This window comes from Lepidochelys olivacea, assembly GCF_965140295.1.
Source record: "Lepidochelys olivacea isolate rLepOli2 genome assembly, chromosome: 6".
In the NCBI taxonomy this organism is placed as follows: Eukaryota; Metazoa; Chordata; order Testudines; family Cheloniidae; genus Lepidochelys; species Lepidochelys olivacea.
The window spans coordinates 116,915,860-116,939,747 of record NC_140416.1 but is presented as its reverse complement, the minus strand read 5'-3'; the positions used below and the strand labels follow the sequence as shown (position 1 = coordinate 116,939,747).

The 23,888-nt window shown below is 40.8% G+C and overlaps 1 protein-coding gene across 3 annotated transcripts in view; it reads left to right on the top strand.

Moving 5' to 3' along the window:
• Nucleotides 1-23,888, top strand: part of LRRC9 (leucine rich repeat containing 9) — an 83,396-nt gene that overhangs the window by 41,978 nt on the left and 17,530 nt on the right. For all 3 annotated transcript variants that reach the window (XM_084631510.1, XM_084631512.1, XM_084631511.1), the window contains exons 20-31: nt 1,046-1,171; nt 2,209-2,349; nt 4,436-4,613; nt 5,772-5,992; nt 6,988-7,110; nt 7,501-7,631; nt 13,683-13,791; nt 14,247-14,386; nt 17,886-18,022; nt 18,988-19,205; nt 19,393-19,461; nt 22,645-22,770. In XM_084631510.1, coding sequence (XP_084487636.1) covers nt 1,046-1,171; nt 2,209-2,349; nt 4,436-4,613; nt 5,772-5,992; nt 6,988-7,110; nt 7,501-7,631; nt 13,683-13,791; nt 14,247-14,386; nt 17,886-18,022; nt 18,988-19,205; nt 19,393-19,461; nt 22,645-22,770 — 1,719 coding nt within the window. The remainder of the gene's footprint in view (nt 1-1,045; nt 1,172-2,208; nt 2,350-4,435; nt 4,614-5,771; nt 5,993-6,987; nt 7,111-7,500; nt 7,632-13,682; nt 13,792-14,246; nt 14,387-17,885; nt 18,023-18,987; nt 19,206-19,392; nt 19,462-22,644; nt 22,771-23,888) is intronic.

Below are 23,888 nucleotides of genomic sequence, written 5' to 3'. Positions count from 1 at the left end.
CACCACCAAGCGTCTAACAAATATATAACAGGGAAAGAGCCCGTTTGGAAACGTATTTTCCCCCCAAAATCCTCCCAAACCCTACACCCCCTTTCCTGAGGAAGGCTTGATAAAAATCCTCACCAGTTTGCATAGGTGAACACAGACCCAAACCCTTGGATCTTAAGAACAATGAAAAAGCAATCAGGTTCTCAAAAGAAGAATTTTAATTGAAGAAAAAATGAAAGTATCACCTCTGTAAAATCAGGATGGTAAATACCTTACAGGGTAATCAGATTTAAAACATAGAGAATCCCTCTAGGCAAAACCTTAAGTTACAAAAAGACACAAAAACAGGAATATCCATTCCATTCAGCACAGCTTATTTTCTCAGCCATTTAAACAAAACAGAATCTAACGCATATCTAGCTAGATTACTTACTAAGTTCTAAGACTCCATTCCTTTTCTGTTCCTGGCAAAAACAACACACAGACCGAGAGAGCCTTTGTTTCTCCCTCCTTCCAGCTTTTGAAAGTATCTTGTCTCCTCATTGGTCATTTTGGTCAGGTGCCAGTGAGGTTATCCTAGCTTCTTAACCCTTTACAGGTGAAAGGGTTTTTCCTCTGGCCAGGAGGGATTTTAAAGGTGTTTACCCTTCCCTTTATATTTATGACAACATCAGTGTAACCAAACCTAGCCCAAATATGTTATTCCTTATAGTTTTCTACACGTGTGGCAAGATTCAGCCCCTTCCCCACCCCTTTTCACCCATTCCCAATCCAGATGAGCAGGGAGGACATAGCATAGCAACCTTGTGGAGGCTGCTTTCTCATGCACACTGCTGTCAATGGTAGGCATAGCTGGGACATGGGAGCAAGGGGTGCATCTTCTATCTCCTTTTTTACTTTCTTGTGTGAGCACACAGGATGGACCATAATCTAGCCCTTAGCATACATAACATGAGAGGAGACTGGATTGAAAGCAATCATATGTCCTTTTTTTGTATGTAACCATATAGACAATTTAAAAAAACTCAATTACACCACTTCACTTTTTTTCTCCAAGCCAGCCTCATTGCGTTTGAGTGTTATTGGCCGATTAAAGGCTCTTACTCATTTAGATGGAGTCCAGATTACTGAAGAAGAGGCTGCAGCTGCTTTGTGTTTTATTGCTGGATCAAAGATTTCTCAGGTAGGATATTCCATTTTGCTGTAACTTGTAGCAAATGCAAGATTGGAAACAAGAAGTTATAGGCACAATCATACAATCTGACTTCTATTTTAAAATTTGTATTTAATCATATTTTTAAAATCACCTAGTTGCCCTCTGAAAATGCCATATTTTGTGCTCTGAGCAGCTGGCTGGGAAGCAGCAGTTATTTCACAAACATTGTTCTTACTCAGAGCTTCGCTGATATTGGTAATGATGCTGGTTCACAATGAAGGGTATTTCATAATGTTCGATTTTAGATCACTTTAAAGTTGTTAAAAATGACTGTTTAATTTCAGCTCTATTCAAAACACGGGAAATTAAATATGTTTGCCAAATAAAAAAAGGATAAATCAAGTAGCAGAAAAACTGTCTAGGCTTCTGAGAGCTTGTGTACGTGGCAAGTTAGTGTGCAGCAAGCCGAGTGTGATCTACTGTGCACCAGCTTGCCACTCACTAACTCACTGTGTGGACACTGCTACAACACGGTAAAAGTCCTGGAATTCGACTTAGCATTAGTGTGTGCAAGATGTTGCACTGTAGATTCACACCCTAGCTTGCTACACACTAACTCGCCACAGTATGCAAGCCCTGAGAAGGTATTCCAGACAGTGGCAAGCAAAAAAAGGGCTAAATTATTTGACACTAATCTTTACATATCTTAGCCCAAATTGTATTCTTTATTCAGGTTTTACTCTGTCCATTCTCTAGCAATCCCCCATGACTAGAATTGGACTTTACTGTGGTAAGAACTGATCAAAAACAGAGTAAGGACCTCAAGATTTGCCCCAATCATTTTTTTAGTAGAATAATAAACATTAGAAATGGATGAGATCTATTACCATGTTTCAGATCTACTAGACCTATTAGTTCTACAGACATATTAGATCTACTAACATACGATAATCTCCTTATAATTGGGAGACTGTAGGCCATAAAGACCTATTCATGTTACACTGTGGAAAATGTACATTATTTATACCGTTATATTATCTGTTTAAGTATTTTCATTTTGTCAGGCATCTCTATTAGAACATTCTAGGACTGATGAAGCTAGACCACGCGTTCTGAGTGTACATCCTTATGCCAAAATTCTGACTCAAATTAGCAAGAACAAGGTGGATTCACAAACACATTTCAATAGCAGCTGGTATCCTAGGGTAAGGCTGTCTCTATTAAATATAGTTCATTAGGTGTTAGATTTATCTCTGTCACATGTTTATTTTGTTATATTTGTTATGAGTTGATGCATGTTAATTAAAAATATATATTTTTGAGCACTTAAAAATGTAATGTACCAACTGAAGTAGAATATAAAAACATAAGAGTTTCCATATCGGATCACAATCTTCTCTTCTGTACATACTAGCTCTTTTCTTGTGAGCTGGCAGGATATTGAAACTTTAATATTCAATGTTCGCGCACTGAATTTTCACTGCTGAGCCCATATTACATGAAGAATGGTGGTAGGTCTAATTTCAGGCCTACACACATTGCCTCTTGTCTGGCATGACAACTTACAATTACAACTCCACTACATAACAAAAAGCCATAGAACACTACATAGGAAGATCCAAGTTCACTGTAGCCTGTCATGATCCATGTCCTGACCTCTCCTCTGAAATCATGTTAATCTGCCAAGAATAAAAGGTTAAAAGCTCCTCTGTCAGTTCAATTTGTTGTGTAGAGTATAGAATAGCTCGAGGAAAACACATTTCTGCTGATGAGCATAGTGTTTTATTCTGTGTGCATTAAGAAATACACGTTTACAGACATTGCCAAAAGAACCAACATTTCAGCATATGGTGTCAACGTTACGCTTTGTGACATCAAAATGAAATAGGGTTCATATAGGGATATAGTATGTTGTTGTAGAAAGAAAAAATCCTATCCAAAAGGAATATCACCACAGACAGAAGAGAGAACATAAGTTGTCCTTTGGCTGTCAGCATAGCCTGTATAAGAAACCGCTTTGAATTCTGTAAAGGTTGTTTGGCATAGGTAGGAGACAGAGCTGAATATCCTGGGCTGCCAGAGACTTAACTTGCTAAATTAAGCTATGTGGCCATTTTTTTTCATCATTGCATGATTGGTTAGCCTGATGAAGAAAACTGCAGCCTTACTCAGGGCTGGCATTAGACTCGCTGGGGCCCAGGGCAGAAACTAAGAAGTAGGCCCCCACGGAAGGCGTTTGTGATGGTCTCTGGGAGTACAGCCAGCAGTTGACACTGACCCATAGGCTGGGTGACCTGGTGAGGTGAATCAGAGGGTGAAGTTGGGGCTCCCTTCACAAGCCCTGCTGCCTGGGGTTGGGGCCTGTAACTTAGCTTTGCGGGGCCTCCAGTGGTGTCGGACCCTGGGCAGTTGCACTGCTTGCCACCCACTAATGCCAGCCTTGGCCTTACTGGTTGTTTTCTGAGAAAGGGTGGAATCATGGATTGGTTGCTCTCTTTCTGTAGAGTGTGTTGTGAAGTGAGTGTTTACAGCCAGTGTCTGTGAAAGAAAGTTCTGCGATGACACCGAAGGATAAAAATGTGTTTTGGATTCTAATTTAATTTGTTCCTGCCCAAGAATTTTGCAAAGGAGAAAAATAGAATGAATTGGGATGTTACATACATTAAAGCGAAAGGAATGCTTATCTGTGGATCAAAATTGTAAGGGATAAATCCTTCCTTAGCAAGCACTCAAACTCTGCCACAACACTGAGCTAGAAAGATACTAGATACAGGGTGAAATCCTGATCCCACTGAAGTCGTCATATGTTTCGCCATTGACTTCAGTTCAGGCCATGATTTCATCCCTAGATCATAGAATGAAAACGTGTAAGCAGGCAAATCAATAATATAATCATATGTAACATTGGTAGATGAGGTTAAATTAATCTTAATACTGAGGTCTGATGTACACTAGAAAAAATGTGTACCTGTTTTCTAGCTGTAACTGCACAGGTGCATTTGGAAGCTGGTTAGTTTATATTGTGGAATCATTGCTTGTTCTGGTGCAAGATGCTGAGGGTTTGGGGTTTCTTGAGGGTTTTAAAAATGAAGTCCTGAATTGCAAAATGAGGGCTCTGTGATGTCCAGTATCCAAAAAGAAATGCCTGTTGATATTACTGGAAAATATCTATGAAGAATGTGAAGGCAATATATGGTCCTTGGTGTATAATTTGTTGTATTGTCCTTTTAGTATCTATGTTGGAATTAATTGACTTAAATCTTTCAGTACTAAAGTTGAGTTTTCTCACAGATCACAGTCTTAGATCTGGATGGACAACATCTCTCCAAAATTGCCAACTTGGAAAAATTGGAGAATTTAAGATGGGCCTCATTTAGCAACAATAATCTCACTAAAATAGAAGGACTGGAATCTTGCCTTAATCTTGAAGAGCTCACTTTAGATGGAAACTGCATCTCAAATCTAGAAGGTACTGTATTTAGGAAGTTAATGAAAATCAAGACATTAAGTTAGACACAACAGAAATGTTCCCATATAGTCCAGTGTTTCAGACGGTGACTTTTTACTATTAACTTTATCACTAGCATACAATTTAAAAGCTTTCATATTAAAAATATATATAATTGCCTTCTCTTTATCTTTGTGGTGAGTCTTTAGCAGAAATGAAGAAAAGAGACAAAGCAGATCAATTGTTTCAGAAAAGCAAAACAAATTTATTTATGTTAATAGGAATTTTTCAGAACTGATAGGAGTGCATGGTTTTTAGTATGTAGACTTACTGAACATGTAACATTCCTGCAGTGAACCATAAATTTTCTTATGACAGTTATATGTTGGCTCAATAATTTCAAAAATAAGAAGTTCGTAAACTAATGATTCCAAAGGGTCAAAAATTCACTTTTTAAAAGAACAGATTTACCTTATGCCCGCTATGTGACTATTCCAAAACCTATTGGGTAGTTGCTACATTTCCTCATGTCCCCACATAGATACTGTTATTGTCGGTTGATTTTAAAATTAGGTTCATAGACCCAGATTTTTAAAGGTATTTAGGTGTTTTTGTGATCCGTGTTGCAGTGCCTAATGGAGTTAGGAGCCTAAGTGACATTTTCTTAAAGTATATAGGCACTTAGAAATCTAAATACCGTTGATGGTCAATGACATTTTGGCTCCAAAGTGCCTAAATCCCTTTTGAACATGAGATTTAGGCTCCTAAATCAGTTAGGCGTTGCAGTGCTGAGCTCAGAGCTTAATACCTTTAAAAAGCTAGGCCATAGTCTTCTGTGTAGTGAAATAAAGCCTATCTGTAGCATATGAAGGAAGAGGGAGCAAGAAAAAGAACCTGCTGCATGAGAGAGGAGTGAACAATTAGTCCCCCTCACCATGCTCTTTGCTACTCCTGGAGGAAGAATCAGAGGGGTGAAGTGGACTGTGAGTAGCCTCTTTCTGGAAAATGTTCTAGCGATCACAGAAGGGCAGGCCACGAATGATCGCCCCTGATCCTGCCTGCATCACAGTCTGAGTGTGCAGGCCATCTCTCATGTGTAGCTTGTTTTACTATCTAAGTTAACCACTTCTTTTGCTTCTCACTCTATATGCTTTAAGAACATCTTATTTATTTTTCCAGGAATTTCAAAACTCATGAAACTAACACGACTTAGTGTAAATAATAATCATCTCACCACCCTGGAAAGACGCGTTTTTGAAAACTTGTCTCATCTTCACTACCTCTCTCTTGAGAGCAACAGAATTACTTCATTGGTTGGTTTGCAGAAAGCCTATGCACTAATAGAACTATACATCAGCAATAACTATGTTTCTACCTACCAAGAGATATATCATTTAAAGGTAAATGTGGACTTGATTGCTTTAGGATTTGTGGGTAAAAGTAAATTCACAACTTGCTTGTTACGTCAGTACAAATGTATCTTTCCCATTTTTAAATATGGGAAGCCATATTTTTTTTTAATGGCTGCCTAAATGGTACCTGCAGTGGTGTTGTAGCGAGGTTGGTCCCAGGATATTAGGGAGACAAAGTGGGTGAGGTAATATCTTTTATTGGACCAACTTCTGTTGGTGAGAAAGAGACACAGAGCTCTTCTTCAGGTTTTTCTTCAGGACCTGAAGAGCTCTCTGTAGCTCGAAAGCTTGTCTCTCTCACCAACAGACGTTGGTCCAATACCTCACCCACCTTATCTCTAAATTGTGCCTGACTCTTGTATTTGCATATGCAATTTAGATGTCCACGTTTAAAAATTGGGCCCAGAGTAATTGTCCTTTGTAAGAGCCTTAGTCTGAAGTTTCTTTTGGAATTGAGTGTGCTCAGTACTTTGAAGGAGGTGCTGAGTAACTAACAGGATTGGACCCAAAGTTTACCAGGTAGAGCCACATTCTATGCATCTCTATTGTGTCTAGCCTAACTCTGCAATTAGAAGAATTGCACTGGAAATAAAGTCAAGAGCACAAGCATGCACACATGCAGCAACCCCAGTTCCTTTCACCTGGAGCTGCTGGCATATATACAAGCATTATTGTCTTGATTGGAGACCGGGGGCCTGACTCTCTCTTACAGCACTCTGGTAGAGTAAAAAGACTTTAAAGTGAGTGTAAGTGTAACTTATGCCCACTTTAGGGCTCCTTTACACTGCCAGAGTTATGTAAAGGCACTTTAGTGTAAATGAAAATTAAGCCCTGGGTTTTATTAAATGATGCTTCAGATTTGACACATGCAGTCATAAGATGAAGAGAATGGTTAAAGATAAAGGGAGTAGCCTAGGTTTCATTCCTTACAAACATTTAAAAATTATACTATTAAACCTTGATCTATGTGTTTTATTTCTTAGGGTTTAAATAATCTGGTCATGCTGGACATGTATGGAAATCTAATTGTATGGAAACAAGATAACTACCGATTGTTTGTAATATTCCATCTTCCATCTCTCAAAGCCTTAGATGGCACTGCAGTAGTAAGTTATACTATATATCAGAAGATTATTGTAATTGTTGTTAAAACTATCTTTTTTACAAATCAGGATGGCATCGGCATCCTGATGATTTCTGACCCTTATTAAAGCAATTACCTAATATTGTTTTAGGGCATGCAACAAATCTGTAGTTTAAACTTAATTAGAGCATATGAACATTTCCATAATCTATTCAATAAGAATGCAGGCAACATAGATGGTATAAAGCTACAGTGATGGTTATGGAGACATTTTTAGTTTAAGCCCTGATTTTCAGGCACTTTTTTTTTTAAACTGCCTTTGGGGCTGAAAATGTTCACGCCTACCTTATTATTACAGTTCTAGGTCTGCTTTCGTATAACAAAATTCATTTTAAATGTAAATGTAATACAGGAGACAGCAGACATCGAGAGTGCTAAAGATTTATTTGGTGGCAGACTTACCTGTGATATGATTGCAGAAAGACTAGGACATTCGGACTTCACTAAAATGCATGAATTAAATTGGACAACCTCTACGATCAGGTACAGTAATTTTCAAATTTCAAATGTTACAAATAGCATTTAATATCATGGCTAGAAAAATATAATTAAAACCAGGTTTCAGAGTAACAGCCGTGTTAGTCTGTATTCGCAAAAAGAAAAGGAGTACTTGTGGCACCTTAGAGACTAACCAGTTTATTTGAGCATGAGCTTTCGAAACCAGAGCCTATGTTTAGATAATTCAGTTCATATGTCTCTGTGTTTATGGGCAAAATCCTCTTGACTGGTCCACAGAGTAGATAAATGATCCACACGAATAAAAGGTGACTTCAGTTTCGGACTTTCCTATCTCTCAGCAGATTATTCCATTTTTCAAACAGAGTTTTGTGCGGCCTATGCACATTTTGGACAGACAACTCTAGAAAAGAGACTTATTTTGGTCAAAAACATCATATTTGCCTTAACCTGACTCTGTTCTGAATCCTTCTATCCCAAATCTAGCCCAAACAAGGATAGCCATGTTAAGTGTAAATGAGATTCTTCTTTGAGTTATGGCCTCTATATGTGTCCCAAACGTGGGTGCACATGCGCTCCATATGCCGGAGCCAGGTTTCCTTAGCAGTGTCTGTTGACCCATATGTGCGTTGTACATCCCCTTGTGCTCCCAGCCAAGGTTATAACAGGCTGTGCGGGGCAACACCTCTCCAGTTCCCTCTTGCTGCCACATTGCTTGAGTGAGAACCTCCTGTTCCTTTGCGCTCTTAGTCTTCCGGCTAAAAGAGTGACTTAGTATGTTGTGTATAGTTCTTTGTTGTTTTCTTGCATATAGATAGTTGTAGATAGCATTAGTTTAACCCATTTGGGGTACATTTCCCCCCCCCCGACTATGCTCGTGTTTTGGGGTTTAAAAGCTGTGTTTTGTGCCTACACTCTTTCTCTGTGAGTGACGAGCACCAGCACTGTCTTTACTGCCTTGGGGAGGCTCATATCACTGCTCGTTGCACAATTTGCAAGTCTTCCATGCCCTGGACCCAGGAAGTGCGAGAGCTCCACCTCAGAAAATACCTCATGGAGGAAGCCATGAGACTGCGCACCCACTCAGATCCGGAACCATCAGTGCAGCATCTGTCACCAGTGGTGAGCACTCCTCCCAGCACTTTGCATGCCCTGGATCCAGCAGCACCAGTGGCTAAGGACAAGCCCAGACATGAGGGTAGGAAGCGCTCTCATGGGCTTAGGAGCAAGTCCCCGTCGAGGACCGCTTCTAAGTATAGCGTTCCTCCCCAAACCAGGTCGAGTGAGATGTTGCATGCAGAACCTGCCACGCCAGTGCCCAAGCTTCCCCGCATCAAGGTTAAAGCTAAGCTCAAGAAGGATCGGGCAGTACCGCTGGTTGCCCCAGTGCCTGCCCACCTGGAGCAGTCTCCAGCATGAGCACAGCCTGTCCCACCACCAAGTCCGCGACCTTCGGTTCCGCTGGCCCCGTGGGCCTCACCTTGATCTTCCAGCGTTTCCAGGGGCACTCCCTGGACCTCCGGCTGTATGGAGCCCCTTCTCTCCTCGCCATACCCACCCTCCCTGGTTCTCTCCGGTCTCTCACTCACCCGGGGGATCCCCACTCTGGGGGATGAACTGCTCCTGTTGGACCAGCCCCTACCGACTAAGCACCATGTACCACTAGCTCCACTGCTGCTGGGCTCTTCAGACTTGGAGGGATTTTCTGAGCTGGAGCCCCCTTCTCTCTCGTGGACTCCCATCCACGGCTGCCTCATCCTCCAGCTTATGACTCGGCTGCGACGGTGTGGTACCGTACCCCTGGGGGCCACAGCACCCCCAGACTCCCACTCCATGGCCGCACTGGGAGCCATCTCTCCATCTTCCAAGCCTTGTACCACTCGACCCAGGCTCCTCCACCAGTGGCGTCAGGCTCCAAGGTCCAAACCACTATAGAACACCTCCCCTCTGATGAGGACAAGTTGTTCTATTCCAAGATGAATTAGTCTCTTTACTCATTAAAAGACTGCCAAGCCATGCTATAATCCCTAGGGAGCTATACCCTGGCCCTGCATTGCAGTCAACAGTTCCACCCCTGCCCCTGTGCGCCCTATCAAGCCTACTACCAGTGACACCAGGAAACCCCATGTAGGTGCCACCAGTCCCAGCAACAGTCACTCATGGCCACCTTCTTGTCCCTTGCCCACCAACAACCTACACAGTTTTGATGCATCCGTGGAGAGCTCTGAACTCTCCCTGTTGCCACCCGTGGTGCCCCATGTTATCTTTGGGGGCTGTCTTGTCCCATTTGCCCACAATTGGGGGAAGATCACCATGAACCATTGGGTACTGGAGATTATCCATCACAGGTACTCCATAAAGTTTTTGTTTTCCCCGGTACCACCCTCCTCCCCAGACGCCTCCAACGGACCCTTCCCATCAATACCTTTTCCAACAGGTGGCAGATGCTCTTCTTGCAAAGGGTACCATCGAGAGAGTGGCACCTCCCTATGAGGGGAGAGGCTTTCTACTCTTTGTACTTCCTCATCCCAAAGAAGGGCAGAGGGCATCCATTCTTGAACTTTGGCTACTAAACAACTTTATCAGGAAATCCAAGTTCAGTACGGTGACACTGGCATCTGTTATCCGCTGTCACCCTCATGGGGCCTGCTTTGCAGTGCTCGATATGAAGGACACCTCCTTCCAAATCAGCATCCACCCAGCCCACCAGAAATTTCTCCATTTCCAGGTAGGACAGCACCACTTCCAATTCAAAGTCCTCCCTTTTGGCATCATGATGGCTCCGCAAGTCTTCATGAAGGTCTTCGCAATTGTGGCAGCCACAAATGTACCACCTTGGCTTCTTGGTGTACCCGTACCTGGACAACTGGCTCCTTATTGTAGTATCCCAACAATAACTTGCCTTGGCCAACCTTCCTCTTTGTGCTCTCCTGGCCTCTCTAGGTGTCTGTATCAATGAGGAGAAATTTGTGCTTGTCCCGACCCAATCAACTTCATTGGGTCACAGCAGTCTCCGTGTCCTGTCCGGGGGCATGTGAGCCACTTGCACACACTAGCGTGACCAGGGACAGCTGCTGGTGAGCCTGGTGCCCGCCCAAGTGGGTGGGGCTGGAGGGGCGGTACAGCCATGCTGGAGGAGCTGCCCACACGGGGCTGCGGCTCCTGCAGGAGGCAGCCCAACATGTTGCTGCTTTCGCTGCTCAGTTCCCGGTAGAGCCCTGCAGCTCTGCGCATATCCAGTTTATATCCACATCTACAGATATAAATATTGTATCTGCACAGGGCTCTACCCAAGGGGCAGCTGTGGATGCTACTCTGGGCCACGTAATACAACAGAGTGCACTCCTCTTGCTTCCTCACATCTACCTCCACACTGCTCGCTACGCACCCATGTTTGGAATACATATAGGGATTATCATTTGAAGAAGAAGAGGGGTTACTTATCTGTAACTGGAGGTTCTTTGAGATGTGTGGTCCCTATTTATATTCCAAAACCCATCCTCCACCCCTCTGCTGCGGACTGCATTACTCAGCAGTATGAGGGTCACTGGAGGGGTATCGACTCTCATGGCCTACTATAACCTCAGCTGGTAGCTTGAGGGGACACATGACACATGTGTGGGTCAACAGACACTGTTAAGGAAACCTTCCAGCTCCGGTGCATGGCACGCATGTGCACCTACATTTGGAATACAAATAGGGACCATGCATCTCAAAGAACCTCCAGTCACAGATAAGTAACCTCCTTTTTGGTTGCCACTATTTCCTGATTAAAGATCTGGCTGATATCACCCTAGCCTAGATCTTAAAACACCTCACTAAATCATCAAGAGCAATTAGTTTTTTGCATGACCTTCTCATAAACAAACTAGGGAAATACAACCTAGATGAAGCTACTATAAGATGGGTGCATAACTGATTGGAAAACCGTTCCCAGAGAGTGGTTCACAGTCAAGCTGGAAGGACATATCAAGTGGGGTCCTGCAGGGATCTGTTCTGGGTCCGGTTCTATTCAATGTCTTCATCAATGATTTAGGTAATGGCATTGAGAGGACACTTATAAAGTTTGTGGATGATACTAAACTGGGAGAGGTCACAGGTGCTTTGGAAGATAGGATTATAATTCAAAATGATCTGGAGAAACGGTCTGAAGTAAACAGAATGAAATTCAAGAATGATGCATTCAAAGTACTTCACTTAGGAAGGAACTATCAGTTGCATACATACAAAATGGGCAATGATTGCCTAGGAAGGAGTACTGCAGAAATGGATTTGGGGATCACAAACTAAATATAAGTCAACAGTGTATCACCATTGCAAAAAAAGGAAACATCATTCTGGGATGTATTAGCAGGGGTACTGTAAGGAAGACACGAGAAGTAATTCTTCCGCTCTTCTCTGTGCTGATATGGCCTCAACTGGAGTATTGTGTCCAATTTTGGGTGCCACATTTCAGGAAAGATGTGGACAAATTGGAGAGAGTCCAGAGCGGAGAAACAAAAATGATTAAAGGTCTAGAAAACATGACCCATGAGGGAAGACTGAAAAAATTGTGTTTGTTTAGTCTGGAAAAGAGAAGACTGAGAGGGGATGTTATAACAGTTTTCAAGTACATAAAAGTTTGTTACAAGGAGGAGGGAGACAAAAGGTTCTTGTTAACCTCTGAGGATGGGACAAGAAGCAATGGACTTAACTTGCAGCAAGGCCAGTTTAGATTGGACATAGGAAAAAGTTCCTAACTGTCAGGGTAGTTAAGCACTGAAATAAACTGCCTAGGGAGGTTGTGGGATCTCTATCATTTGAGATTTTGAAGAGCAGATTAGGCAAACACCTGTCAGGGATGGTCTAGATAATACTTAGTCCTGCCATGACTGCAGAGGACTGGACTGGATGACCTCTCCAGGTCTCTTCCAGTTCTGTGATTCTATGGCTTTGTATTTATGGTGTGAAATTGCTTAGTATACCATGCACACTCTGCCCTACTATAGCACAACATATTCTACAGCAGAGTGTATGCTGTGACTGTTTGCCATGATCGATTTGTGATTTATATTTTTTTGGAAAGCATTTCTGTGGTATGCATAGTTGTACATCTGTCAATGAAAGTTACCTCCGTTTTGTAGTCTGTAAAGATGTCTTATCTTTTATAACCCGATGCCATTGATGCCAGCGTCAAATCTCCCATTGACTTCACTACGGTCATGCCCATACCCATGACCATATTCATAAACAAATCTCTACTCTTACCAGTGCAACACTTGTGTTTGAAAGAGACCATTTTAGACATGGGGACAGACTGTTTAAATGCTGCTGTGAGACTGAGTCTCTTCCACCACAGACATTCTATCTCTGAAGATGTTGGCTGTTATGAAAGGTTTTTAGGCAATATTAAAATACCTCTTGTGTATCTCTGATGGTATAGCTTTCAGCTTCTGTAGAGGGATATTATGTCATGGGGTCTAATTTCTTGAAATAGCTTATTTATAACACTGCAGGTGAGGGAATCCTTTCAAGTGATGGTGTTCTCTGATCTGGGAGCTGTCCCTCTTCTGCTCTCTCCTCAGTTGACTCTGCCTCGTAACAGACATCTCCAGACTAGGCATGTGATCCAGCTGGGATGCTTTCACAATCTATACAGCACTTCAGCAGGCTGTCGGGAGGATGTGGACTGGAGGGAGGAACCACTGTCTATATAAATGCAGATCCTGTGACACTACTGTCCCATGCAAACAGCATGGAGGGGGCTTCAGCCAGTATTTCAGCCCATACGCTGGAGAGGTTGCCATGGGAGTCTGCAGCATACCTTCAGTAGGGTAGATTTCACCTCCTCAAGCCCTCACCTCTCATACTTCACACACTTAAAGTGTAAATACTCAGACTTTATGTGGGTGAAGTGGATTTTGCCTTTAACATAGAAATTATATCAACTCTGTATTACTACATCTGAGAAAACAGCACAATGTATTTATTGTAGAGTTTTATCAGGATGCTCCTGTAAAAGGAAGGTGTTAGATTTCTGGTGAGAAATCTGTGTCGCATGATACCTTTTTCTGTAATTATTTTCTTTATCCAATTCAGAACTGTGGATCTTGTACCAGCAGACCAGTTTAGAAATGTTTGTAATGTGAATTTACAGAACAACAATCTCACCTCTTTCAGTGGTTTAATCTTCTTGCCTAATGTCAAGGTGAGTTACTCACTCATTCTGTGCTTTTCTTTCCTATTTTTATAGTGACAGTATCTTCTCTCTTTATATAAAGTTCTAAATCTCTTTACTCCTGCCTGACAGATTTCTTTTATAATAGAGCAAGGGGAAATTTTTATTACATTACTTATATTATGTACTAATTTACTAAATAGAGCTTTCTAAAGTTATTTCAGTCAGCAGTATTCATATGGTACAAATGAGTCCCGAAAAGACTAAAAACCACTTATTTAACCATATGTTGAAATAAATTGACCACTAGCCTATCTATTGCATCAAGAATTTTTGAAGCCCTAAATACCAGTGATTCAGCAGCCAATCTCTTATTAGCTCATTATCTGAATTTGAAAGACTAGAGGTATGTTGTAACTGGCACCTTTGCTACTATATTAGCAGAGCAGTGTTCTGTTTCATTTCATGTGGTTTGCTTTATGCAGATATTGTGTCTGAATTACAATCACATTGAATCAGTACTGCCCAGACAAAAGCCTCAAAATCACTTAACAAACAGACAGCAGCTGTACCAGAAAGTGACCTCTAGTGGCTATGGACAGCAAGGACCTTCAAAAGTAAGCAGGTACTGTCACATTTTAAAATGAACTTGTGTAATTCCTTCATCCTTTTGCTGAAAAAGGCAGTCCCTGGAGGACAATGAGTTTGGGATGCTCTCTTCTCCCCACCTAACGTGAGCTGTCTTCTGGCAAGAAAGCCCGGTGGCCTTTTGCCCCCAACTCAGGCACTGCTGACATCATTGGGAGTATCTAGCTGGTCTCTCTCCTAGGCTCTTTGGCTCGCTTCTTCCCATTGGGATGGGAGGGGGACTGGCAGTGTAGGGTTGCGCCATCTCTCCCCACTCTCTTTGGGAGGGAAAAGTGTGCTACTCCCAGTCTGCAACAGCAGTGGCTACTCCTTCAGCTGTGCCACTGACCCTTTAGCTCTGTGGCTCAGAGACACCCTAGAGTGCACTGATTCAGATGGGTAAACTGAAGCACCAAGAAGTTGAGTGAAGGTCACGCTGAATCTCTGGCAGAGCCAGGAATAGAAAGTAAGTGCTGCTTGCTCTAACCACCAGACAGAGGGCCTCTCATCAGCTTCTGTACCCATGGAAGTCAAACTAATTATCCCAGTCTTCTCTCCTCCCGCTCTCCTTGTGCAGCACTGCATAACTGGACCAATATATTATGGGGCTTGTTTGCCTTCCTCTCAAGCATTTGACATTGATCACAGGCAAGTTATCTGAGTCCATGGTCACTGGTTTGATCAGGTGTGGCATGTTTATAGGTCTCTAATCAGGCCTATCAGGGACATTAGGTACTTGAAATCTTTAAAAGCTATATAAAGTCCTGCTATAATATTGAATCACTGTAATCTTGACACTGAGGTAATAGTACACCTCTTTGAGCCAAAACTGTGAAAACTCAGCTACTTATAGACATGCAAATATTCTGATAGCAGTTACAACCAATTATTCGAATCAGTGAGCTCCATGCCCTAGTGACTGATTCATGCTACTATTTGTATAATAGAGTCAAGCAGTGCTTTTGCATATTCATCCAAACTTCCTTCTTAATATTGTGTCTAGTCAGAGCAGTCTTTTATCCGCCAATAACCGCTTCTCCTATCTCATCTCCTAAAAGAGCTCTTTTTCTCATCCCCTGCAGCAGAATCCATACCGATTTTTTTTCTTTCTTTTGGCACCAATGCATTAGGTCAGCTTATGTCCTGAAGAACTTTTTCAAATCAGCTTTCAGTTTGCATTTCTTATTTTTGCATTCTAACAGGACTGAAACTTCAGGAACGTGTCAGGTTTCATTCAGTCAGGTCTTTACAACTTTGACAGTGTCTATAGCCAATTTCAGTCCAATCCCATCAAACAAGACTTGCCAAGCTGCTACCCAGAGTTCCCTCCATGCTTTTAGGAAATATTATTAGTGACAGAGCAGCACAGAGAAATGTAAGATTTGGTTGTGTATGTGTATTTCTCAAATGTGTGTCCAGCTCTTCCTACCCTCATTTTTTGTGTTCAGTTAGTATATGTATGTGTTTATTTCTTGTCCCAAACTCTCCTTCTCTAGGGGACACGACTAATTTAAGGAACAGTAAGATTTAGTAGGGAATGGGAAGCTTCTGTACAAAAGCATGTGGTGTTCTTTTTTTAGTTCTTTTGGGGGAAAAGGGCACTGGCTGAAATAGGCATGTGACAATTCTTCAAAAAGGAGAATTTCAGAGTTTATTGTACCCTACCCCACACACATCCACATCATGTATTATTTGAAAGCTTATTTTATGTACACTAGGGTCAGGTATGATGCGGAGCTGTCAAGTGGTGGTGTAAGCTTGTAGGCAAGGTGAAACAATGGTACCCAGAATGAGAGAGGTGTCATTCTTTGCACAGTTCCAGAAACACTGCACTATGACTATGACTACAGTTTTTATACATTTCAGCACCTTAATGTTATGTTTTATTGATCAAAGCTGCCAATTGACAATGTATTATAAGATTTTTATTGGTTTTGAATGGACAACTATTTTTTTCAGAAATGAGTAAGCCGTTCAGCATGCAGCAAAAATGGCAAATATCAACATTTTGCAGTATACTAACATTAATGGTTTCATATTGCATATTCTTAAATATAAGTGTCTCACAAGTGTTTACAAAAGCATTTCAATTGAAATGTACTGACCAGATCTGTCTCGTACTGAAAGTTGTGCATCAGTGGCAGTAGATTGCTGACCAGTTTGTACTGCATAGTGGGTAGATATAAATGTACGTTTATGTAGGTTTTAATTTGTAACTGCTTTGTATTCAGTACTAGCCTTTGAAATATTCTAGAAAACTAGCTTTTTAATTCAGTGACACTTATGCAAATGTAACCCTTCTGCCAGGTGGAGCCAGCTGCAACAAGGGCCAGGTTCAGTAGCTAGGGGTTCCTTTTCAACAATACAAACACAAAACCGGCTCGAGCTCCCACCCAGTGACCTGGGACAATTGCACACCATCCCCTGGGTGCCTCTGAGAGGCAATACTTCCCCTCTAGCAAGCACAGAGTCTGAGGGTAGCAAAAACTTTTAATAAAAGGAGGGAAGTAACTCAGCATTAATTTGAGAAAACACCACAACTAGGGTTCATAAACATAAACCATGAGCAAAAGACCCACCTCCAAGTAAGTTGGACAGTGTCCTTTTCCCCTCAGGTTCTTAAGTCTAGCAACCCAAAAGTCCCTTTAACGTGCCCGTGCCTTCTCTGCAACCCACGCACAGTTGCTGTCCTTGGTCAGTGCTTAAATTCTCTCTTCCAGCTGATTTGGTTTATAATTATTAGATTTGTGAAATTGGCTTTTTTAAAGTAATATGTGTATATATAGCACTGGTTTGAGCTTTACTCTGCACATAACAGTGTAATCCAGTCATGATCACTTGCACCTAAGCAACCACTAATTTTAGTGGTTTAATGAGAATTCAGGTTGCTCTGGACCTCCAGGAATCATTCAGTTACCACTGTGATTGGGTCAAGAGGCAGTGGCAAAGCTGAAATAAGAACTCAAGAGTTCCTGCCAATGCCTTTCTCAATCTATCATACCACACTCCCTCATTATGGTCATATGTTACAAAAATGAAGCTTTTATAAGTAAAGTAGTCAGAAATTACATGCTGTTGTTTGGTTTTGCCACACCATCACATGGCTCTTGTGAGAATACAGCCAAAGGTTACATAAATATTTTACTAAATTAAACAGCAAATTCCAGCTGTTGCCATTGTATGTATTCAGGCCTTTTGTGGGCAGAAGAGTGGTTTTCCATGTTTGTTTGATTTCCATGGTCTGCATCCTGTAAAACCTGACCTACCTTCCGTAAGCGTAGAAGTCTGTATAAAGCTATTGAAACTTCAAAAATTAGATTTTTCAGTGCTTTTTAGTCTTTCTGTAATAGACAGGTATAATTTCTGTTGAACCTGGTTGAGTTAGTAAAGTGTCTATAACTGATGTTAATTGGAGATAAATGCTTAAATTACTGTTTACAAGGAAAAATGTTTGGAAATTATCTGGCTTCATGTTCCTACTTGCTTAATTGTTTTAGGGATGCAGGATTTGGTGAAAATCTGCCCCCAATAATGCAAAGTTTAGAAGTTCTTCATTTGGGCTACAATGGAATTAGTAACTTGGCCCATCTACAACTTAGTAGACTAAAAAATTTGAAATTGCTGTTTCTACAGGGTAAGTAATAAGAGCATTTGTTTATATTTGTGCAGCCCCCATACAATGTTTTACAGGGAAGCTAATTTGATTCCAGTCCTGCAAACACTGGCCAACACAGGGCCAAGCTCAACTCAGCTATGGGGATGCTCTAATGTATGCCCTTGGTTTAGGTATAGAATAGTGTCCCTCACCACACTCTCTCATAATCCCTCCCCAACCCTGACACATCCCTGCACTGAAAAGAGAAGGGACAGCTAGTGCAGAAAGATACCTCTGCCAGTTTTATGCCAGGGGATATTCTCCTATGCCAAAGAAATTCCTTGCTGGCTATTTGTGGCTAGAATATGTCCCCATTATGCCACTGGGGCTGGATCTCAGTTGAGAATCTTGCCCACAGCACTTACAGCAATGATTAGCTTCATGGACATCATTGGGACTACTCATGGTAGTAAGTACTTGTAAGATTGGAACCATTAATTGAGAGATTGATCCTGACATATATGATACTGTATCATTAAAATCCAGCTATTTTACAGCATTTGAACAGCAATAATGATTTGATCTTAGTCTTCTTCAGCAGCCTATTAATTAGAAAGATAAATTGCTTTAAATGGAGATTAGCCAAGCAGTTTTGGACATTCAGATCTCTAGAAGCACGGGGGAATATAAAGCAAGATAGTACTTCCCAAAGGGAAAAGTTTAAGGCGCAACACTGTAGTAGCTGTAATGGCATAGAGAAGGCCCATTGGGCACTCAAATGCATCCTTTTCTGTAACACAGTAACAAAGAGGCATTCTGTGGTATTGGAAGGCAGTGGATCAAAAAGCATTAAAATGGATCAAAAGAAATGCCTTTTTACACAGCGTATAGATAATCTGGGAAGTTCTCTACCACAGGCTGTTTTTGTTAAAGGTTGTTTTGTGTTACAATCGAATACCAACTGTATTTCATCTCATTTCCCACGTATAATCTTGGTTCATCAGGTAATGAAATCAGTCAAATCGAAGGACTTGAAGGTCTACAGCTTCTGCAGGAGTTGGTATTGGATCATAATCGTGTCAAAACAATTACAGAGGGCTCCTTTGCTCGACAGACCTCCCTTTTGGCACTTCACCTAGAGGAAAACCGACTACGAGAACTGAACAATTTACAGCCTTTAGTAAAATTACAGAAACTTTTCCTGGGATTTAATAAAATTCAGGTAAAATATATTGGTGTTGAGACTATAGATTCAATGGGCCAGATATTAAGATCCTTATTCAGACAAAACTCATTACCTTCAGTGGGTTTGCCTGGGTAAAGACCCCTGCATTTGGCCAAAGTAAATAAATTTGGTTCAGAAGCTTTGAAATGTGATAGCAAATAACTTATTTTTTAACTTGTGACAGGAATTGTCTGAACTGGAAAAACTTGAAGTTGTTTCTAGTCTTAAAGAGCTTTCGATATATGGAAATCCAGTGAGTATGTTACTTTGTATGATCATGTAAACTAGATGTATATTTAAGTTTGTGTTGTGGGTAATTAACCTTTCTAATTCATTATAATTGGGAATTTTTCCTTAATTAACTACTAAGTTCCAGTCACTTACCATTTTGTAGCCATAATATGGATGTTGATTCATCTCTTAGTGCCTGTCAGGTTGGTTCTAGGGGTGATTTGAGTGCAATCATTCTTTTACATATTATGCTTTTCAGTGCTGCAAGGTAAATTCAGAAAGTGAGTGCGTGGTGGTGAGCTGTCTTTTTAATCCACAACAGGTCAGGTCTATGAAATAGATCAAAGAATGTTAAAGGAGATCTGAACCATTTTTTATAGACTGTAAGAAGATGTTCCCTGATAGTAGTAATGTTCATTTATGCAGTGCCCTTCATGAGACGTCCATCAGGATTTTTAGGTTTGAATTTGTCTCTGGTTACAATTGTTTGGCTTCTCCTCTCCTTGAGAACACAAAGTTTATAAGATTATAAAATAGAAGTGAAAAACTTGCCTCAACCATTTCCACATGGAAAGTCCTGTGCCTTTGGTCCTACACATATATAACTATGGATCCTGCCAACCCTTACAGACATGAGTGGGTCCAATCAGTCAAATACTGATTGACTTTAAAGGGGCAGAAGTGATCTGACTGGGACCACATGCTTAAGTAAGGATTGCAGGATCTCAGCCTGATGTAATTTGCCTTATAACTAGCACACTCAAAAGCAATGTCAAACAAAACCTTTTCAGTTGTGAATTTAAAACAGAAATATATTTACTTTCTAATAGGAAAACAAATTTGGAACTATAAATGTAGATCTAAATACCAGGGCTTGATCCTCAGCACCTGCAACTCCCTTTGGTATCATTGGAGTTTACAATGTCAGGCTTCTCAGGAGATACTCAGCACCTCGCAGGATCAAATTACAAAAGCGAGAGTCCTAAATGTGTCTGCATTTATTTTTACAGTTAGTAAATCTGCAGACTTTGACCTTTAAAAACAAAATCAGCCTGGGACACAGAGAAAAAGCAAGTCAGGTTGCTGTTTAGGTCCAGTACTAGTAGGTAAGCTACAATGGTATAAAATCAGTGTGAAACCTCTCTGCTAGCCAAGGAAGACATTTGAAAATGGGATCATATAGTTAAATAAACCAGGCACAGGAGAACAGTAATAGCAGCTTTCTGCATCAGCTGCAATCTGTTAACAGAACAGACTATCAGTAGGTATAAACAATGCAAGGGGCATTTTAGGAATGTGTTATTTACCTTTTACAAAGTTTAGAATTCATATTGATCAGCAGGAACCAATTATACACCAAAAGACACTACTGGTAAAGTTACACCTATCAAAAACCAGGCCTGTAGCCTGCAAGGTCACTTGTAGGTGACAGGTAAGTCACAATTTTTCCAGTGTTAGAGCTTTTAAAAGTTATTAGTTTTATACTGCAGCTCCTTGGCTGGTTAAAGTTATTATTGCTCCATTGATTTCAATAGGGCTATGACAATTTACACCAACTGAGGATCTGCCCCAATATATTTTATTTTATACCCTTTAAGATATAAAAATAAGAATATTGATTAGAGAAACATACAATACTGCCAAAAACAGGATTCCTTTAGGCCATTAAAGGGCAGGTCTGGTGGGAGTGGCATGAAAGGCAGAGTGAATGCTAGAGTGTTGCATCAAGCAACTGCTGATAGTCTGAAGTGAGTTTTGATTTCACCAAAGCTTAATTTACTAATGTACTCTGCTGTTCTTTACACTTGTTTTGGACCATTCAGAATCTGCTATTAAAACGCTGACATACTACAGGTAGTTTTTATAGCACAGCATTAAAAGTTCTCACCTCTGGGTTCTATTCTGGTCTATGCCACTATGTAACCATGAGCAAATCTCTCGGGAGAAATTTTCAGTTTGACCTCAACCATGCCTTGATTTTGCTAGTGCAAATTTGTGGACACACATAATTTCAGGCCCATTTTTTGGACTTCTGTTTATTTAGACCTGCAGTTTAAAGCACTTTGACATCCAAATGATCTAAATTGTGGATGCAGATAATTCAGGCACAGAATTATTTACACATTTATTTGCACCTCTCAAATTAAGGTCAGGAGCTAAAAATTTGGCCTCTAATTTCTTTTTGCCTCAGTTTCTCTCCCTACAAATATTTATACCTACAAAAGCCCTTTGAGAGATCCTTGGATGAAAGACACTGTAAAAAGTGAAAGGTATTATGATTTGCCTTTTTTTTTTTTTTTTTTTTTAAATGTGCTAACTGTAAAAGCCACAGTAGTGGTATTAGAATGAGCCCTGCAGAATTTTGATCAGGTGCTTGAACCTGGAACGGTGGCAAAAATTTTCTGTAGAACCTACTGTTGTTTGTTTGTGTTACCTTGTTAATAGAGAGAAACCCCTCAAAGAAGTGAGATTTGACCCTGTAGACAATGTGCTGGCTGTGTTTTGTAGCAGGATGGAAATGCCATTTCCTCAAATATGTTTTCTGGAGTTGTGAGATTTTTCAAACTTTCTGTATTAGAGCAATGTAAAAAGGGAAAATGAATGAGATTCTGAAATGGATGAAAACCCAGCGGAATCAACTCCAGCAAGTTCATGCTATAGCCCAGTAAAAGCAGGAAAAAACCTGGGTGCAATTTATGAAGGAGCAGAAAGCCCAACAGGAAGTGCAGGAAGCCAAGCAACATCAACTCCTACCCAAACTTTCTCTCCAGACTTGGCGTTCCTTCCTTAGAATTGCATAATTCCAAACCCTAAAATCCTTATTCAGAGGGGCACTCTCACCTCTCATATCCAAGGTGGTGTTAACAAGGTACACCTGCTACCATAAATCAGCAAGCATCAGCTAGCATCTGTCAGCAGGGTTCAGACACTAACAGGGTGGAATAACAGGAGAACCCTATTTACAGATCCTCAGATAATATATTTATCTTTCCTCTTTCAATCCTATTTTGTGCTAAATTATAGAATATCAATTTTTATGTCCTGTCTATAACACTGCCTGGGACAGGAACAGAGCATTGTCATCTCCATTCATTTTTAGCTCTCTGGTTTCGTTCAGATATTTATTCTTAAGGCAAGTTATTCTCAGGTTTTTCTTCTGGATCAGGATTCCATTTTTTGTATAACTTATATTGTCTCTCCTCAGGTTACTCGCAAGATGTCCCACCGTCCACTGCTTGTGTTTCGATTGCCCAACCTGCAAGTGTTAGATGGAATTACAGTGAGCATGGAGGAGAGGGCAAGAGCTGAGCTTCATTTAATAGAACAACAAGTAAAGAAAAATTCAACATTATTAGAGTCAAACTGAAATCTTAGAACTTTGAAATGAAAAGACCTATTACATCCAGAAGGTCATCTCTTTTAATGAAGGATTGTTTTCACATACACCTTTATGCATTGTTCAATTCAGTCTCAAGTAGTGGAACTTCCACCACTTCACTTAAGAGGCTATTGCATAACCTAACACTGTAGAATTTACTGTCAGGAAATTTGTCCAGGTATTCAGCCTAAATTTAACCTTAATTTAGTTCTATTGCCCCTAGTTTTACCCACCTTTACTATTCTAGTAATTCCTCTTCCACCCTCAGATATTTGTAGAATCTTAGCATGTTCCTCTCTACTTTGCTCTGTAGACTCTCTTAATCTTTCCTCCTAAAACAAATCTCTAGCCCCTGATCATTTTTGATGCTTTCCCTATGTTCCCTTCAATTTGTAAATGGCTTTCTAGTAATGAGATGTACAGAAATGAACACAGTACTCCAGGTGCTATTATACAACATTGTATAGACAAGGGCTGAGATGAAGAAATCAGGTCGCCACTGAATTTCATGGGCACTTGTGCACCCAACTAATTTAGGCTCCTTTGAAAATCTTAGTCTGGGACTATTACTTTCTACTTCCTGACAACGATGGCTCTGCATATGCTGTCCAAAATTGCATCGACCTCTTTTGCTACTAGATGCATCACAAACTGAACTGGTACCTATTTTGCTCTTCACTGTTACCCTTAAATCTCTTGCCACCCATGACAGTCTTAAATCTCTTTTCAGAGAAAAACAGGGGTTTGACTGCCTTATTTTGTTCGGTCTGCCTCTCTTATTTATAAGATACACTTAATCTTGACATTATTTGGTGAGTCCTTTAGTACAATGATCTTGCCTCTTATTTAACCAACAATATAATTGTGCTCAAGTTAAGACTCTAGCTCAAACAGAGGTTACAGGCTTGATGCAGAAATTACTGAGCGAGGTTCTGTGGTTTGTGTAGGTCAGGCTAGATGATCATGATGGTCCTTTCTGACCTTAACATCTATGAATCTTAAGAGAAATTCAAGTTTTCATGAAATGTGGATTTCAGATGCAGGCTTAATGGGCCTAAACCAGTCCTTTG